At 50.9% G+C, this 20,117-nt stretch overlaps 1 protein-coding gene across 2 annotated transcripts in view; it reads right to left on the bottom strand.

The window, feature by feature from the left end:
* Positions 1-6,944: 6,944 nt before the first annotated feature.
* Positions 6,945-20,117, bottom strand: part of LOC147100411 (hepatic and glial cell adhesion molecule-like) — an 85,644-nt gene continuing 72,471 nt past the window's right edge. The window contains exons 5-7 of one of the 2 annotated variants that reach the window (XM_085968096.1): positions 16,609-16,682; positions 13,589-13,665; positions 6,945-7,318 (exon numbers count right to left, since the gene is read on the bottom strand). In XM_085968096.1, the coding sequence (XP_085824222.1) occupies positions 7,028-7,318; positions 13,589-13,665; positions 16,609-16,682 (442 nt within the window). In that variant the 3' untranslated portion in view covers positions 6,945-7,027. The remainder of the gene's footprint in view (positions 7,319-13,588; positions 13,666-16,608; positions 16,683-20,117) is intronic. The other variant, XM_085968097.1, reaches the window with a different exon arrangement.

Below are 20,117 nucleotides of genomic sequence, written 5' to 3'. Positions count from 1 at the left end.
ATCCAGGTACCAGAGCAAGAACAGGCTGAGTACGATTAGTGGTCAGTCCATACTATTGGTGTCTAAGCAATGCAGGGCTTCTCATTATCTAAAGCAAGCATAAAACTTGGATTATATCAGATCCACTCACGTGCTTCCATAGGCTAACAGCGGGCAATGGGACTGTGTGAGGGTGGGAGGAACATATTTGCCCAGTGTGTGATGATATTCATGTAAATCCCTGTCACACCTCACCTCTGTGACATGGTCAGCATGTAAATGAAAGACTCTGGATTTCAACTAAATGAAAAAACTCATTTACTGAAACAGCATGAGCTAGATTATCACTGGCTGAGACAGAGGAACGAAAGAATATTGGAACGGGAGTAGGCCGTTTGGCATCTCGAGCCTGTTCCACCATTCAATGAGATCATGGCTAATCTTTATCTTAACTCCATTTGCCTGCCTTAGTTTCATATCCCTTAATATCCTTATTTAACAAAAATCTATCGATCTCAGTTTTGAAATTTTCTATTGACCTAGCCTCAACAGCTTTTTGGGGGAGAGGGTCCCAGAATTCTTTAACAACAACAACAACTTGCATTTATCTAGTGCCTTTAATGTAGTAAAATGTCCCAAGGCGCTGCACAGGAGTATTTTAAGACAAAAAATTTGACGCCGAGCCACATAAGGAGAAATTAGGGCAGGTGACCAAAAGCTTGGTCAAAGAGGTAGGTTTTAAGGAGCATCTTAAAGGAGGAAAGAGAGGTAGCGAGGCAGAGAGGTTTAGGCAAGGAATTCCAGAGCTTAGGGCCTAGGCAACAGGTGGCATGGCCACCAAAGGTTGAGCGATTATAATCAGGGATGCTCAAGAGGGCAGAATTAGAGGAGCGCAGATATCTCAGGGGGGTTGTGGGGCTGAAGGAGGTTACAGAGATAGGGAGGGGCGAGGCCATGGAGGGATTTGAAAACAAGGATGAGAATTTTGAAATCGAGGCGCTGCTTCACCTTTAAAGGTTAAAGGTATTGGAAGATCAGGTAAAATATCATCTCACCTGGTCCATACACACATTCGTGATCTGCTCTCCAAAGGTGAAACCACACCTGAGACAACGATGTGTTATTCAGTGCTGGCAGCGCCCAGATGTGGCGCACTGGAGGTCCCAATATTGGGCGCCACAATGTTGGGCTGTGGCGTTGGGCCCTTGGCTGCTCCCCTTCCTCCGAACTCGCAAGGTGGAATTACTGAACGGGAGCCAGCTGCTTCCCCGCAGGGTGGCGGGGCGGAAACCAGGCGGGTGAAGGCCTGGGAGGAAGTAACCTGATCAACGTCTTGGCTAGGGATTGGTGCGCGGCGCAGGGAGACCTAAGGTGGAGCCATGAGGAGAAAAAAAAGGGAACTTTACCCCCCCTCCCCCCAAAAAAGGCACTGACTGTGGAGGGTCGGTCACCTACCGAACGCCCCAGTGGTTTGGGGAGGCAGGATGTTTGGACACCGTTCTGAAGGAATCAAATAGTTGGACTCCATATTTACAACACAGTGCCCAGACAACATTAAGGTGCAAGTAAATACAATGCACTCATGGACTGATTAAAAAGCTTTATGTTAAAAATAAAACTGCAAATGGAGGAGGCAGTGCTGTGATTTTGGCTCCTAGTGTAACACACAGGTACCAGGGTTACACGCAAATAGATGCAAACAAAACCCATTCACTCTTTCAATATGAATTAACCCTTTTGAGGACTTGCAGATTTTTCCTGCTTCAAAGAATTGCCTGCATCTCCTGTCATGAAATTTTCCAAAATTATTATGGTTTCCAGAACTATCAGACCGAACACTGCAAGGAAATTTCAGGGAGGCTTGAGGAGAGAAGGATGCGATCCTGAGTTCTCAGCATCTTGTCATGACTGGCTCAAGGACAATGGAGCCAGAGGACTGGAAGAGGCAGAGGGTTCAGAGTGGCAGAGAGTTGGGAGAGGCAGGGAGTTGGGAGAGGCAGGGAGTTGGGAGAGGCAGAGGGTTCAGAGTGGCAGGGAGTTGGGAGAGGCAGGGAGTTGGGAGAGGCAGAGAGTTGGGAGAGGCAGAGAGCTGGGAGAGGCAGAGAGTTGGGAGAGGCAGAGAGTTGGGAGAGGCAGGGAGTTGGGAGAGGCAGAGAGCTGGGAGAGGCAGAGGGTTGGGAGAGGCAGAGAGTTGGGAGAGGCAGAGAGTTGGGAGAGGCAGGGAGTTGGGAGAGGCAGAGAGTTGGGAGAGGCAGAGAGTTGGGAGAGGCAGGGAGTTGGGAGAGGCAGGGAGTTGGGAGAGGCAGGGAGTTGGGAGAGGCAGAGAGTTGGGAGAGGCAGAGAGTTGGGAGAGGCAGGGAGTTGGGAGTGGCAGAGAGTTGGGAGAGGCAGAGAGTTGGGAGAGGCAGAGAGTTGGGAGAGGCAGGGAGTTGGGAGAGGCAGAGAGTTGGGAGAGGCAGGGAGTTGGGAGAGGCAGGGAGTTGGGAGAGGCAGAGAGTTGGGAGAGGCAGAGAGTTGGGAGAGGCAGAGAGTTGGGAGAGGCAGAGAGTTGGGAGAGGCAGAGAGTTGGGAGAGGCAGAGAGTTGGGAGAGGCAGGGAGTTGGGAGAGGCAGAGAGTTGGGAGAGGCAGAGAGTTGGGAGAGGCAGAGAGTTGGGAGAGGCAGAGAGTTGGGAGAGGCAGGGAGTTGGGAGAGGCAGAGAGTTGGGAGAGGCAGGGAGTTGGGAGAGGCAGAGAGTTGGGAGAGGCAGGGAGTTGGGAGAGGCAGGGAGTTGGGAGTGGCAGAGAGTTGGGAGAGGCAGAGAGTTGGGCGAGGCAGGGAGTTGGGAGAGGCAGGGAGTTGGGAGAGGCAGAGAGTTGGGAGAGGCAGGGAGTTGGGAGAGGCAGGGAGTTGGGAGAGGCAGAGAGTTGGGAGAGGCAGGGAGTTGGGAGAGGCAGGGAGTTGGGAGAGGCAGAGAGTTGGGAGAGGCAGAGAGTTGGGAGAGGCAGAGAGTTGGGAGAGGCAGAGAGTTGGGAGAGGCAGAGAGTTGGGAGAGGCAGGGAGTTGGGAGAGGCAGAGAGTTGGGAGAGGCAGGGAGTTGGGAGAGGCAGGGAGTTGGGAGAGGCAGGGAGTTGGGAGAGGCAGAGAGTTGGGAGAGGCAGGGAGTTGGGAGAGGCAGAGAGTTGGGAGAGGCAGGGAGTTGGGAGAGGCAGGGAGTTGGGAGAGGCAGAGAGCTGGGAGAGGCAGGGAGTTGGGAGAGGCAGAGAGTTGGGAGAGGCAGGGAGTTGGGAGAGGCAGAGAGTTGGGACAGGCAGAGAGTTGGGAGAGGCAGGGAGTTGGGAGAGGCAGGGAGTTGGGAGAGGCAGGGAGTTGGGACAGGCAGAGAGTTGGGAGAGGCAGGGAGTTGGGAGAGGCAGAGAGTTGGGAGAGGCAGGGAGTTGGGAGAGGCAGAGAGTTGGGAGAGGCAGGGAGTTGGGAGAGGCAGGGAGTTGGGACAGGCAGAGAGTTGGGAGAGGCAGGGAGTTGGGAGAGGCAGAGAGTTGGGAGAGGCAGGGAGTTGGGAGAGGCAGAGAGTTGGGAGAGGCAGGGAGTTGGGAGAGGCAGAGAGTTGGGAGAGGCAGAGAGTTGGGAGAGGCAGAGAGTTGGGAGAGGCAGAGAGTTGGGAGAGGCAGGGAGTTGGGAGAGGCAGAGAGTTGGGAGAGGCAGGGAGTTGGGAGAGGCAGAGAGTTGGGAGAGGCAGAGAGTTGGGAGAGGCAGAGAGTTGGGAGAGGCAGGGAGTTGGGAGAGGCAGAGAGTTGGGAGAGGCAGAGAGTTGGGAGAGGCAGAGAGTTGGGAGAGGCAGAGAGTTGGGAGAGGCAGAGAGTTGGGAGAGGCAGAGAGTTGGGAGAGGCAGAGAGTTGGGAGAGGCAGAGAGTTGGGAGAGGCAGAGAGTTGGGAGAGGCAGAGAGTTGGGAGAGGCAGAGAGTTGGGAGAGGCAGAGAGTTGGGAGAGGCAGAGGGTTGGGAGAGGCAGAGGGTTGGGAGAGGCAGAGAGTTGGGAGAGGCAGAGAGTTGGGAGAGGCAGAGAGTTGGGAGAGGCAGAGAGTTGGGAGAGGCAGGGAGTTGGGAGAGGCAGAGAGTTGGGAGAGGCAGAGAGTTGGGAGAGGCAGAGAGTTGGGAGAGGCAGAGAGTTGGGAGAGGCAGAGAGTTGGGAGAGGCAGAGAGTTGGGAGAGGCAGAGAGTTGGGAGAGGCAGAGAGTTGGGAGAGGCAGAGGGTTGGGAGAGGCAGAGGGTTGGGAGAGGCAGAGAGTTGGGAGAGGCAGAGAGTTGGGAGAGGCAGAGAGTTGGGAGAGGCAGAGAGTTGGGAGAGGCAGGGAGTTGGGAGAGGCAGAGAGTTGGGAGAGGCAGAGGGTTGGGAGAGGCAGGGAGTTGGGAGAGGCAGGGAGTTGGGAGAGGCAGAGAGCTGGGAGAGGCAGGGAGTTGGGAGAGGCAGAGAGTTGGGAGAGGCAGGGAGTTGGGAGAGGCAGGGAGTTGGGAGAGGCAGAGAGTTGGGAGAGGCAGAGAGTTGGGAGAGGCAGAGAGTTGGGAGAGGCAGAGAGTTGGGAGAGGCAGAGAGTTGGGAGAGGCAGGGAGTTGGGAGAGGCAGAGAGTTGGGAGAGGCAGAGAGTTGGGAGAGGCAGGGAGTTGGGAGAGGCAGAGAGTTGGGAGGGGCAGAGAGTTGGGAGAGGCAGAGAGTTGGGAGAGGCAGGGAGTTGGGAGAGGCAGAGAGTTGGGAGAGGCAGAGAGTTGGGAGAGGCAGAGAGTTGGGAGAGGCAGAGAGTTGGGAGAGGCAGGGAGTTGGGAGAGGCAGAGAGTTGGGAGAGGCCGAGAGTTGGGAGAGGCAGAGAGTTGGGAGAGGCAGGGAGTTGGGAGAGGCAGAGAGTTGGGAGAGGCAGGGAGTTGGGAGAGGCAGAGAGTTGGGAGAGGCAGAGAGTTGGGAGAGGCAGGGAGTTGGGAGAGGCAGGGAGTTGGGAGAGGCAGAGGAATTGAAGTGGTGGAGGTTCCGGAGTGGCAGAGGACTGGGAGAGGCAGATAACACAGGAGCAGGCTGCCTGGACATCTTCTCAGTGATGGAATGTCATGTTCTGTGGAAACACCAATGAAAAAAATAATACAGAGGGAAAAACACAGTGGTGTAGATCCTCGTTAAAGTTAAGTTTACCACTTGATTTTGGAGAGAGCTCTAACCACTAATAACTGATAACAGCAGGAAAAGCAACCTTCCTGTTGGCAATAACTGCTGGTCAACAAGGCAGAATGAGAGCAGGAGAACCACTGACGTTTCATTTGAACATGGTGGAGAATTCGGCGGGGTGGCGGGGTGTGAGCGGTGTTCGTAATCACTCAGCCAGACTCCACGTCCTCTCTATTGACTGTAGAATCTGAATTTCTGGGGACGACACTGACTGGTCACTTGAATAATTTAAGGTGCCAGCCACTATTAGGGCTGAAAACTACCCAGGTAAAGTTGCTTTCAAAGGATTCCATTTCCCGATTGTCTCTCTTCCTCTCCAAGGAGGTGCTAGGGTAGGGGCCATGCACCGGCAGCTCTCCAGCACCTCACCAAAATGGGCATTCTTCATGCAGGAGCCCAGATGGTGGTAGAAGACTATTCAACTACAGGGAGCGTCACAGCTAAGCCCAATTCCCGTGCTCGCTTGATGTCTGTATGCATGCACTTTCTTTGATCAGGGAGTTCATGGATAATGATCAGGTGTTACCATCAGCAGTGACCAGCTACCAGAAACCAACACTTCTTATTTTTATATCGTATAAAATAACCAATAACAAATCGTGTTACTGCCTGAGGTGTAAAATTCCACACTAAAAGTGTCCTGTCTATTCTCCTTCTGTTGGTTGGGTTGACTCTAGTTGACTAAGTTAGTAATTGGCTTAAGTTGTGCCAGCTCTTGTTGACCCGCTCCATTCTAGAGTAACCAAACACAACCATCACATGACTGCCTGAGTCACCACCTGCTCTCTGGTGCGCCAGTCACCTTCATTCCCTGGCTGTTTTTGAATCTGATGATGTAGTGATTTTCCCTTTGCTTTAGGTTGATCTCTCTTTTTAGAATCTCTGAGATCGTCCTGACTTGTAGGGCCAATCCCAGTCGAGCCAGACTGACCTCAAAGAGGTTATCTCAGACGCTGGCTCCAGGGGAGTGAGCTGTCTCAGTTTCTAGGTAACAGAAGGTAGTGTGACCTTGGTTCAGTTGACTGAAGTCTTGGTTCTGGTCCTTTAGTGGGCATTATTATCCAGGTAACTTTGTTTACCAATTGCTTCCTCTCCCGGGACACGGGTCGTATCCCTCCAGATCTCTCGTTACCTTGCCAAATTGGCCATTATTCATGCATGAGCATCGATGCTGAGTGTCAGACTATTTGACTGCAGGAGGCATCAACATTGAGCCCAATATCTGCACAATTCACGGCCATACACACGCATTTTTCAGCAGGGTTGTGATTCGGAGTGAAACCTGATTCTCCCCCTCCCCCCATCCAGCCCAAGGACACTGAGACCAATTGCTGCGTCCCCTCAAAGTCACCCCAGCTGAGACCTGCCAACTCAGCACGGATCATCTAACCTGGGACCTTTCTGGTCCGTGTGACTCGGGACCACACCTGCTGAAAATATTTACCCACCGGGCCATCAGAGAGCTCACTAGGAAAGTTCTAAACTTGCAACATTATATGCTCACGCTCACGCCATTAAATTTAATTTGCATCACTTACACGTGATGTCCAAAACTAAGCGATTAAACCGCCCTCCCCAAAACGTCAGCAGTCGCCCTTTGAAATGGGAGGCGTTGGGGGGGTATTTTATGTACATGGTATTAGCAGTCTAACCTTGGTTTACATTCTAGGAGCTAGGGCTGCCATGTTGAACACTGGTTAGAGGGGAAAGGGTTATGGTACTCTGTTTTACATGTATACTCAGAGAAAAAGCAGTAATGGAGGCCAGGCCCCTGGATATGTTCCAGGCTTTGATACTGATACGTCTGCACCTACAGTATGTTTTACGTCCGTGAAAGAAAATAGAGAATCTTTTAAGCGTTAATTTTCTTCCATGCTGGCCTCGTCTTGCTCCATGATCATATGGACCCCCGTTGGCCGGATGATGCGGTTAGCGCTCCTCTGATGCGCTGGCGAGCTGGGAGATCTATTTGGAGATCTGTGCGCTCTGGAGGAGCCAGGGGATCGGATGGGAGACCGGTGGTAGCGCCTGGGCGATCGGCCGGCTGGTCTCGGGGATCTAGCTGGAGATCCGGAGGAAACTATGAATCCAGCCTGTTCCGCTGCGCTCTTGGAATCAGTGTGGGAGTCTTCCGTGGCATCTGGAGAATCCTGGAAAAGACATAGGGTCGGGTAAGAACGTTTGTTTTTGACAAGCCTTGATGATTTAGAGCAAAGTCCATAGTGCAGGGCACCATTTGAGGTTGAAAGGATCAGAGGAGAAGACAAGTTAAGTCAAGATGTAGTGGTTAAGGGAGGGTGCGTTTGGATTTTAAAAGGTTATAGGAGCAAGGAAAGACAGAGAGAGTTGGGGAGTTGGAAAGTTTTGAGGTCTTGAGAAAGAATGGGTTAAAATAGGAGAAAGCGCTTGTCAGTTCAGCTCAGCTGGTAGCACTCTCGCCTCTGAATCAGAAGTTTGTGGATGTAAGCCCCACTCCAGGACTTCAGCTCATTATCTAGGCTGACACTTCAGTGCTGCGCTGAGGGAATGCTGCACTGTCGAAGCTGTTGTCTCTCGGATGTGCAGAAATTTCCTCCAACTATATATCGGGAAGACCATAGCCATTGTTTTCAGTTCCCGCCACAAACTCCATTCCCTCTCACTGACTCCATCCCTCTCACTGACTCCATCCCCCTCACTGACTCCATCCCTCTCCCTGACTCCATTCCCTCTCACTGACTCCGTCCCTCTCACTGACTCCGTCCCTCTCCCTGACTCCGTCCCTCTCCCTGACTCCATTCCCTCTCACTGACTCCGTCCCTCTGACTGACTCCATTCCCTCTCACTGACTCCATCCCTCTCACTGACTCCATCCCTCTCCCTGACTCCATCCCTTTCCCTGACTCCATTCCCTCTCACTGACTCCGTCCCTCTGACTGACTCCATTCCCTCTCACTGACTCCATCCCTCTCACTGACTCCATCCCTCTCACTGACTCCATCCCCCTCACTGACTCCATTCCCTCTCACTGACTCCGTCCCTCTGACTGACTCCATTCCCTCTCCCTGACTCCATTCCCTCTCACTGACTCCATCCCTCTCACTGACTCCATCCCTCCCACTGACTCCATCCCTCTCACTGACTCCATCCCCCTCACTGACTCCATCCCTCCCACTGACTCCATCCCTCTCACTGACTCCATTCCCTCTCACTGACTCCATCCCTCTCACTGACTCCATCCCCCTCACTGACTCCATCCCTCCCACTGACTCCATCCCCCTCACTGACTCCATCCCTCTCAATGACTCCATCCCCCTCACTGACTCCATCCCCCTCACTGACTCCATCCCTCCCACTGACTCCATCCCTCTGACTCCATTCCCTCTCACTGACTCCATCCCTCTCACTGACTCCATCCCCCTCACTGACTCCATCCCTCCCACTGACTCCATCCCCCTCACTGACTCCATCCCTCTCACTGACTCCATCCCTCCCACTGACTCCATCCCTCTCACTGACTCCATCCCTCTCACTGACTCCATCCCTCTCACTGACTCCATCCCTCTCACTGACTCCATCCCTCCCACTGACTCCATCCCCCTCCCTGACTCCATCCCTCTCACTGACTCCATCCCCCTCACTGACTCCATCCCTCTCACTGACTCCGTCCCTCCCACTGACTCCATCCCTCCCACTGACTCCATTCCCTCTCCCTGACTCCATCCCCCTCACTGACTCATCCCCCTCACTGACTCCATTCCCTCTCACTGACTCCATCCCTCTCACTGACTCCATCCCTCTCACTGACTCCATCCCCCTCACTGACTCCATTCCCTCCCACTGACTCCATCCCCCTCACTGACTCCATTCCCTCTCCCTGACTCCATCCCTCCCACTGACTCCATCCGTCCCACTGACTCCATTCCCTCTCCCTGACTCCATCCCCCTCACTGACTCCATCCCTCCCACTGACTCCATCCCCCTCACTGACTCCATCCCCCTCACTGACTCCATCCCCCTCACTAACTCCATCCCCCTCACTGACGCCATCCCTCTCACTGACTCCATCCCTCTCACTGATTCCATCCCTCTCACTGACTCCATCCCTCTCACTGACTCCATCCCTCTCACTGACTCCATCCCTCTCACTGACTCCATTCCCTCCCACTGACTCCATCCCTCCCACTGACTCCATCCCCCTCACTGACTCCATCCCTCCCACTGACTCCATCCCTCTCACTGACTCCATTCCCTCTCACTGACTCCATCCCTCTCACTGACTCCATTCCCTCTCACCGACTCCATCCCCCTCCCTGACTCCATCCCTCTCACTGACTCCATCCCTCTCACTGACTCCATTCCCTCTCACTGACTCCATCCCTCTCACTGACTCCATCCCTCTCCCTGACTCCATCACTCTCACTGACTCCATCCCTCTCCCTGACTCCATTCCCTCCCACTGACTCCATCCCTCTCACTGACTCCATCCCTCTCACTGACTCCATCCCTCTTCCTGACTCCATTCCTCTCACTGACTCCATCCCTCTCACTGACTCCATTCCCTCTCACTGACTCCATCCCTCTCACTGACTCCATCCCTCTCACTGACTCCATTCCCCTCATTGACTCCATCCCCCTCACTGACTCCATTCCCTCTCACTGACTACATCCCTCTCACTGACTCCATCCCTCTCACTGACTCCATCCCTCTCACTGACTCCATTCCCCCTCACTGACTCCATTCCCTCTCACTGACTCCATCACTCTCACTGACTCCATTCCCTCTCCCTGACTCCATCCCTCTCACTGACTCCATCCCTCTCACTGACTCCATCCCTCTCACTGACTCCATCCCCCTCATTGACTCTATCCCTCTCACTGACTCCATCCCCCTCACTGACTCCATCCCTCTCACTGACTCCATTCCCTCTCACTGACTCCATCCCTCTCACTGACTCCATCCCTCTCACTGACTCCATCCCTCTCACTGACTCCATTCCCTCTCACTGACTCCATCACTCTCACTGACTCCATTCCCTCTCCCTGACTCCATCCCTCTCACTGACTCCATCCCTCTCACTGACTCCATCCCTCCCACTGACTCCATCCCTCTCACTGACTCCATCCCCCTCACTGACTCCATCCCTCTCACTGACTCCATCCCCCTCACTGACTCCATCACTCTCACTGACTCCATTCCCTCTCCCTGACTCCATCCCTCTCACTGACTCCATCCCTCTCACTGACTCCATCCCTCTCACTGACTCCATCCCTCTCACTGACTCCATCCCCCTCACTGACTCCATTCCCTCTCATTGACTCCATCCCTCTCACTGACTCCATTCCCTCTCCCCGACTCCATCCCTCCCACTGACTCCATCCCTCTCACTGACTCCATTCCCTCTCACTGACTCCATCCCTTCCACTGACTCCATCTCTCTCACTGACTCCATTCCCTCTCACTGACTCCATCCCTCTCACTGACTCCATCCCCCTCACTGACTCCATCCCCCTCACTGACTCCATCCCTCTCACTGACTCCATCCCTCTCCCTGACTCCATCCCCCTCACTGACTCCATTCCCTCTCACTGACTCCATCCCTCTCACTGACTCCATCCCTCTCACTGACTCCATCCCTCTCACTGACTCCATCCCCCTCACTGACTCCATTCCCTCTCACTGACTCCATCCCTCTCACTGACTCCATCCCTCTCACTGACTCCATCCCTCTCACTGACTCCTTCCCCCTCACTGACTCCATCCCCCTCACTGACTCTATCCTTCCCACTGACTCCATCCCTCTCACTGACTCCATCCCTCTCCTTGACTCCATCCCTCTCACTGACTCCATTCCCTCTCACTGACTCCATCCCTCTCACTGACTCCATTCCCTCTCACTGACTCCATCCCTCTCACTGACTCCATCCCTCTCACTGACTCCATCCCTCTCACTGACTCCATTCCCTCTCACTGACTCCATCCCTTCCACTGACTCCATCCCTCTCACTGACTCCATCCCTCTCCCTGACTCCATTCCCTCTCACTGACTCCATTCCCTCTCACTGACTCCATCCCCCTCACTGACTCCATTCCCTCTCACTGACTCCATTCCCTCTCACTGACTCCATCCCTCTCACTGACTCCATCCCTCTCCCTGACTCCATCCCTCTCCCTGACTCCATCCCCCTCACTGACTCCATCCCTCTCCCTGACTCCATTCCCTCTCACTGACTCCATCCCTCTCACTGACTCCATCCCTCTCCCTGACTCCATTCCCTCTCACTGACTCCACCCCTCTCCCTGACTCCATTCCCTCTCACTGACTCCATCCCTCTCACTGACTCCATCCCTCTCCCTGACTCCATCCCTCTCACTGACTCCATCCCTCTCACTGACTCCATCCCTCTCCCTGACTCCATTCCCTCTCACTGATTCCATCCCTCTCCCTGACTCCATCCCTCTCACTGACTCCATCCCTCTCCCTGACTCCATCCCTCTCCCTGACCACTGTCTGAAGCTGAACCAGACTATTCACAACCTTGGCGTTCTATTTAACCCTGAGATGAGCTTCCGACCCCACATCTGCTCCATCACCAAGACTGCCTACTTTCACCTCCGTAACATTGTCCGTCTCTGCCGCTACATCAGCTCATCTGCTGCTGAAACCCTCATCCATGCCTTTACTACCTCTAGACTTGATCTCCGGGCCGGCCTCACATCTTCCACCCTCCATAAACTTCAGCTCATTTAAAATGTTGCCGCTTGTATTCTAACTCGTCCCAAGTCCCTTTCACCCATCACTGCTGACCTGCATTGGTTCCTGGCCCCGTACCGAGTCCCGTTCACCCATCACTGCTGACCTGCATTGGTTCGTGGCCCGACAATGCTTCGATTTTAAAATTCTCATTCTTCTTTTCAAATCTCTCCACGGCCTCGCCCCTCCCTACGTCTGTAACCTCCTCCAGCCCTACAACCCTCTGAGATCTCTGCGCTCCTCCAATCTCTGTCTCTTGTACATCATTCATTTTAATCGCTCCACCATTGGTGGCCGAGCCTTCAGCCGTTTAGGCCCTAACCTCTGGAATTCCCTCATAGTGGTTAGCACTGTTGTCTCACAGCGCCAGGGACCCGGGTTCAAATCCGCCTCGGGCGACTGTCTGTGTGGAGTTTGCACATTCTCCCCGTGTTTGCGTGGGTTTTCTCCGGGTGCTCCGGTTTCCTCCCACAGTCCAAAGATGTGCGGGTTAGGTTGATTGGCCATGATTTAAAAAATTTTTTTTTTTTAAATTGGCCCTTAGTGTTAGGGGGGATTAAATACGTGGGGTTACGGGGATAGGGCTTGGGTGGGATGGCTGTCGGTGTAGGGACCGGGTGCTAGGGTTTGGATGATCAGCCATGATCTCGTTGAATGGCGGAGCAGGCTCGAAGGGCCGAATGGCCTACTCCTGCTCCTATCTTCTATGTTTCTATGAAACCTCTCTGCCTCTCTACCTCTCTCTCCTACTTTGACAACAACAACAACTTGTATTTATATAGCGCCTTTAACTTAGTAAAACGTCTCAAGGTGCTTCACAGGGACGTTATAAAACCAAATTTGTCACCAAGCCACAGAAGGAGAAATTAGGGCAGATTGGTCAAAGAGATAGGTGTTAAGGAGCGTCTTAAAGGAGGAAAGATGACAAGCTCAAGAGAAGGCGGGATGGGCCGGGCATCACTGATCCAAAATATTACTTATCATTTAACTAGGAAAGTAGCTTCCAATTTTAATGGATTTAAAATCAGGCAAACTCTGTAGTGGGCATGCTATCCTCTGTACCCAATATTTCCACATGTTCTACCGCTGTGTGATGCTCTATGCCTGATATTTCTAAATACAGCGTACAGCTGAGTGCTACAGCGGCAGACTTAGGGATGAGTTTTGACGTAAGAAAACTACTAGGCACTTGGTCTAAGTGTTAAACAAAGCTTTAATCAACTGTTTTACAACATGGAGGTCTCCTTGTGTCCTTCACTAGTTCCTGTTAAGAATGTCCTGCGCAAGCTGGGCCCGTGCCCGAGTATTTATACTCTTCCTGGACAGCGCCACCCGCAGGCTGCTCAGTATTATTTCATAAGTCTTTCTTTCATTTCATGTCAAGTTTTGAACAGACAGAGGAATCTTTCATTCCAACAATCTGGGCTGGATTCAATTGCAAGTCTCAGTGATGAAACCAACGCTGTCCCTGTAAATACCATCAATTAATTTTTTAATGTGGTCATTAATTTTTCTCCAAGCTGACAGGTTAAAGGTTAATGTATGTGTTTTTAAATTTGTAAGTTATACTGTTCTTTTGCAGTAGTTCTCGTGTTATTTATTCCCTGGTCTGTCACTGAGCAGCTGATGGGCTGGTGGTAACTAGGGGCAGGGTTCCCTCTCCCATTATTACTGCCATGCTGGTACCTTTTCTCTGATGACATACAATCCTGCAGGGTTCTTGCGCTCACGATCAAGCTCCACTCCTTTTGGTAGCAGCTCTACTGAAAAAGGAATAGAATAGGCATAAAGTCATTAACGAGGTGCTGTTAACCAGCCTTTAGTCCAATGTTTTACCCTCCCTGAGTTCTATACCCCTTAATCTCCTCCAATAGTCTCCTATGTGGTACATTATCAAAGGCATTCTGAAAGTCCATATACACCACATCCACTGCAATTCCCCCATCCACCATATCTGCGACCTCCTCAAAGATCCGTTTTTTCAAGCACAATCCTCGTTTTTGAAATCAATGTTGGTTGCTCCTGATTATTTTCTCTTCCTCTAGATATTTAGTATTCCCTTCGTTGATTAAAGATTCCAAAATTGTCCATAGCACAGGTATTAAACTAGCTGGCCTGTGGTTACTCAGATTAGCTCGGTCTCCTTTTGTGAAAGTGGGTCTTACATTGGCCACTCTCCAGTCCTCCAGCACACATCCACTCTCACTAGAACCCTGAAATATACAAGGCTGACTTTAACTTTCCGAAGTGGCGGAAAAAATCCAGTAGCGGATCGGCCGCCTGTTATCCACCCGCCCGATTTCCCTTTCCATTCACAGATTTACACAGAGGAATAGAGTTACTGTCAGTGTGCTCATTTCAGTTTAATAGTCTCGCAGTACTCAGTTCCTGCCAGTAGATGGCAGCTGAGCATCCTTTTTAAAGCAGAATCTGTGATCATGGAGATGAGAGGTAACAGTGCCAGCGAAAGTAATACTTTCTACATTTTCCTCTACTGCTGACATTGAGCCTGTGCTCTGTCCTCAGAGGAACTCCCCTGCTTATTGAATCTTACAGCGCAGAAGGAGGCCATTCCACTCACCGCGGCTGTGCTGGCTCTCTGAAAGAGCTACCACTTGGCCCCATTCCCCTGCTCTTTCCCCATTCGGTGCATCACCCCTGCGCTGGCTCTCGGAAAGAGCTATCTATTTAGTTCCACTTCCCAGCCCTTGCCCCATACCCTTTTAAATTTAAATTTGTCAACCTAATTAGTCATTCTGTTTCTGAAGCTTATGTTAGCTCTCAAATGTCAAATGCTCTGTTTCATTCTTTGATCCTTTTTAGTTGGTGCTCACCATGGTGAAGACTGTTGGTGTTGGGAACAGAATTTGCCCATTTTTGCACCAGGTGTTAGCCTCAATCTACCCCTTGCGCAGGTTAGGTGCAGATTAAAGCTCTCTCTGCTCTGTCCTGACAATATGCCTGAACCGTAACCTGAGGCAAGTGCCCCCTTGTGCCAAGGCGAGATTTCTATTTCCCACAATAGTCATTCTTGTGGATTCCAGGGGCTGGATTTTCATTGAGGAGTCGGGTAGGAGGCGAGACTACTACTTTCGGGGTTGTAGTCCCGCCTCCACCGAGTTCTAGCCAACCCACGCGATTTTGACTTGATTGATCTTGTTGAGCCCGCCCAGTGGGCTCAGCAGGCCAATTAAGGGCCACCCAGCAACAGGTGACATCACAGATTGAAATTTCATCTGTCAAGACCTTTTGACAGATGAAATATCAGCGTTTCACAGCTGTTTGAAGCTGTCAAACATTGACAATCTGTACTCCAGGTTAATTCCTTCCTCTCTGGATGATTTAAAGATCTCCCTGGAACAGAAAGCAGAGGCTGCAGATTTTGACAGATCGCAGCCATTCTCCTTTCTGTGCCGGTGAGATGAGGGACTCCCGAGACCTGAAGGAAGGAAGGCTGTAAAGGTAAGTAAAGGTTAGTAGAACTTCTTTAAACACTTTACACAGACCAAACATACTTGTCTCTGCACTCATGCACCCATCACTCACCTGAACACCGGACATCTCGACCCCTCCAAGCCCTTCATCCCGACGGCCCGCCTCGCTAACTTGGCGTGGTTTGGAGCCATCGGGAATCCCACATTTCAACAATAAAAATAGGGATTAGGCTAAAAACTGCCTGTTAACTACCTGTTAACAGGCAGTTAATTGGCACTAATCCCCTTCCCCCCTCAGGGAGGCGGGTCCCAGTGCGGGGCGGGTACCCGCCTACTTTGAAACTGGCATGGAGGCGGGTTGGGGGCGGGATGGGGCCGGGACCCCCGATTTCGGGATTTTAAACCCCCACATGCCTCCAATCCCGACTCCACAGCCCAATGAAAATCCAGCCCCCTGAATGAGATTGTCAATTTGCGTCAAGGTACTGTGCTGTAATCAGGAGGAATGTTCTAACCCACCTAATCCCCAGGCCACCATGCTTCAGTTATTTCATTGCCTCTTTTTAAGACTCCCAATCTCCCACACATACACCTTTTATTGGCCAGAAAAAAGTTGATACAATCTGCTCAGCAGCTTTCAATCAATGGTGCTCTGTGCAGTAGGCTGGACCAATTTGGGCTGGATTTTACCAGCCCTGAGGAGGCAGGTTTGGAGGCGGGACTGGTGGCAAAATGGAAAAAATTGGGAGCAGGTCCCAACCCCGCATTCTCAAATGCAGCAGCCATCTGCTTTCTGCTGAGGAGAGAGGTCTTGGTGAGCCTTCTGTGCAAGGGCTCACCTTAGAACAGAGATTGTCAGTGTGCTTCTCAAAGCTGTCAAACGCTGACAATTCATCTGTCAAAAAAATTTCGACAGATGAAGCGTCGTACGCTGACGCCATCTGTCACTGGCTTTCCCTTAATTGGCTGGCTAAGCCTGCAGGGCGGGCTTAACAAGGCCAATCAAGGGAAAATAGCGTGGGTTGGTCAGACGTCGCTGGGGGCGTGACTGAAACCCGACAACTACCAGTCCCGCCCCAATGCACCTCCATTGACAAAATCCCGGCCCAATGTTTGGCCAGTGGTGTTCTGGCCGAACATGGGTACCTCCTCCTCACCCCTTCCCACCAACCTGGATCAGAACTTGCCATGTCGAGAACCAGAGGTGTGGGCTCCACGCTCCCCCCCCCCATAACCAACACACCATCCCACCACACTCAAACCACACATTACCTTCATGTTTGGCCTGATCCTCTCTCCGCTCCGCAGAACCTGGGGACCCCTCTTTCTCTCCTTTTCCTTTACCTCTGAAAAAAACAAGACACAACAGTGAGGCCTGAAGCGCATTGCCCTTCATATAGATTTTCAGGCACTTTGGGGCTAGTTACTGTTTATTTGAAAGAAAGAAAGACTTGCATTTATATAGCACCTTTCACGGCCTCAGGACGTCCCAAAGATTTTTACAGCCACTGAAGTACTTTTGAGGTGTAGTCACTGTTGTAAGGTAAGAAGCGGCAGCCAATATGCACACAGCAAGCTCCCACAAACAGTGATGTGATAATGACCAGATTATCTGTTTCACTGATGTTTGTTGAGGGATAAATATTGGCCGGGACATCGGGGCGAACTCCCCTGCTCTTCTTTCAATAGTGTCATGGGATCTTTTATGTCCGCCTGAGAGGTTTAATGCCTCGTCCGAAAGACAGCACCTCCTACAGTGCAGCTCTCCCTTAGTACTGCACTGGAATATAGCCAATGAAGTACTTTAGAGATGCAGTCACTGCCATATTCAGATCTGTTTATTAAAAGGTCCCATAATTACATATTGTCCTCACCTCCACTTTATTATTTGTTATCCAGAAAAATTTGATCGTATTTCATTTTGACTTCAGCCTGACAAACACAGGCTCGCTATGGGTCTCTAATTTCCTCCAGTCACTCCTGAAGGCAGTGTCACGTTCTGGATACAGCCACACAAGTACCAGGTCTCGTTGGCACCTCACCCAATGACCAGTTTTCATGTGTGAGCACAGAGTTAGTGTCAGCAGGAACTAGAAATGCTGGACCTACACTGCTGTTGAATAGTGCTTGATATTTTACATGATAATATTTTATACTAAATGGCTAAATTGTACTTTTATATTAGGTTAGATCGTGTGGTAACTTAAGTGGCTAACAAAGGATGATGGGATAGTTAGTGTATATTGAGGCATGCAGTAGACTCGAACATCTGCTGAAAAAGGAGGATACATCCTTGGGCAAACATAAGAACATAAGAAATAGGAGCAGGAGTCAGCCCTATGGCCCCTCGAGCCTGCTCCGCCATTCAATAAGATCATGGCTGATCATCGACCTCAACTCCACTTTCCCACCCGATCTCCATATCCCTTGATTCCCCTAGAGTCCAAAAATCTATCCATCTCCGCTTTGAATATACTCAAAGACTCAGCATCCACAGCCCTCTGGGGCAGAGAATTCCAAAGATTCACAACCCTCTGAGTGAAGAAATTCCTCCTCATCTCAGTCTTAAATGGCCGACCCCTTATCCTGAGACTATGCCCCCTAGTTCTAGACACTCCAGCCAGGGGAAACAACCTCTCAGCATCTACCCTGTCAATCCCTCACAGAATCTTGTATGTTTCAATGAGATCATCATTCTTCTAAACTCCAGAGAGTGAGGAGAGTCAGAGTGAGATACGACGGAAAGCAGAGGAAGTGCAGCTGAGATAAGTGATGGTTAATCACAATGTTAATCAAGAATGAAGAATAGAACCGATTAGATTGAGTTTAATATAATGTGTTGAACAGTTTAAGAAATAACACAATTAACAAGAGGAGGTAAGCTAGTTTAGGGATAATAGAAAAGTACTGAGAAAGAAGAGGTGAGCAGTGGAACAGTGTAAGAAATAGGATGTAACAACCTTGTGGGTAGATAAGAGTGATATAATTCACTGGTGTGAATGGAATTCTGCCAGGAGCTGTTTACTGATTGGTATCAATATGAGAAATCCCATTGTGCTCTGGAACATGGCTCGTTCCACCTTGATTACCAGAGCCAGCTCTGGTGTCCCGGGTTGTGAATATGTATGTTCTGTCCTTATGATCTGTTACGAGTATATTTAAGATTTAAGATCTAGCTGTTTACAGTACTTTCTTGCAGCCTATGTAGACTTTGAACTTAATAAATTATACATAAACCTATTACGTGTTCAGATACCAGGTGGTCTCCCGCACCCAGGCCAACAAATGCTTTGGGCTAAAGACCTGAAAATGTTAATCTATCTTTTCTCTTTTCAGATGCTGATGGGCCTTCTTTTTATTTCCAACATTTTCTGTTTATTTCATGCTGTCAGAAGACTATCCAACTGCGAGGGTATCACAAACGAGGCTGATCTACACATGTTTAGTTACAGTGGGTCACTGGATAGTGATCAGGAGTGGGACCCCTGGCTGGTTTTTCTCCTCCTTATCCTGGTAACACTGAAGTCAACTTTAGCAACCCACTGCTAACTCATGAATAAAACCTGGGAACTTCCTGGGCTTTGTGGTTCATTATAACACCAGGCAGGCAGCCAGTGAGCTACCAGAGAATCATTCCCCTCACCCCAGGCTCATTTATGAACAATGTTTTTACACACAGCAAGTCCACAGATAGCTCAGTGGAATGGGATTAATGTGATTGCTTTGTCTACGGTAAAGACATGGGCATAGAATTTGGGCCAGTTACCGCCGTGATCTGGTTCAAAAAATGGCGACCGCCACTCTAGCGCCCTTCTCTGGCATGGGACTCAGCGGCCGCCATTTTGGTGAGGTCCTTAGTGCTGCCGATAGCAGCGCTGGCCCTGGAAATGTAAATGAAGAGAGGGTGACATCAATCGGCATGCAACGCCGACTTAACGTCACCTCAGCAAACTTCGACCTTAGCGCTGGGTCCTACGCTCACTGTCAGTAGCATTCAGCAGACTGACAGGGGTGCTGTCAGCACCTCTTAAAGGGACACACACATCTTTCAGGTAAGTTTGCATTTAAGCTTTTGGACTGGATTTTTAAAATGTTATTGAAGTAGTGACTTGGTGCAATACCTGTTAAAAGATTTTTAAGTGCAGGGAGTGCAGAGAGTGCTGCTGGACACTTGCAAGGCCTCGGATGGTAAAGGAAGCCCTCTGAGAAGACAGAAAATGCTGGAAATACTCAGCAGGTCAGGCAGCAGTCGTGCAGAGAGAAACAGAGTTCACGTCTCAGGTCGAGATGCTTTCTGACCTGCTGAGTATTTCCAGCATTTTCTGCTTTTATTTCAGATTTCCAGCATCCACTCAGAGTGGGAAGAGGAAGACGCAGAAGGAAGGATACAGAAGAGGAGGAAGCAGAAGGAAGGATGCAACCCAGACAGCCCCTTTCTGGCCGGGATATCCGGGATGTAATCATCCGCCTGCGGTACCAGTGACCACAACCCCAATTCCCATTTCAACATTTGTCCCACACCTTACCTTCCCTCTATTACTGACCATCACAGCGTCCTCTTGGCCACAATGCTGAAATAAAAGCCACCACAAAGCAAACTTTCCAATCCAACTTTATACATCTATCCATCCAATACGACATCAAAAAATCAACTCATCACCCTTATGCATTCCCTTAGTGTCAGTCTTGTGTGTGCCTTTGTCTATCCTACTGATGTCACACAGTGCTACCCCAGTGGCTGCAGCATGGCTGGTGGAAGGCTGCTGACTTTCAGTGGGGGA

This window comes from Somniosus microcephalus, chromosome 26 (genome assembly GCF_052327205.1).
Source record: "Somniosus microcephalus isolate GS21.2 chromosome 26, FLI_Smic_1.0, whole genome shotgun sequence".
Taxonomy (NCBI): domain Eukaryota; kingdom Metazoa; phylum Chordata; class Chondrichthyes; order Squaliformes; family Somniosidae; genus Somniosus; species Somniosus microcephalus.
Note: the sequence above shows the minus strand (reverse complement) of the source record. Positions and strands in the feature narration are given on the sequence as shown.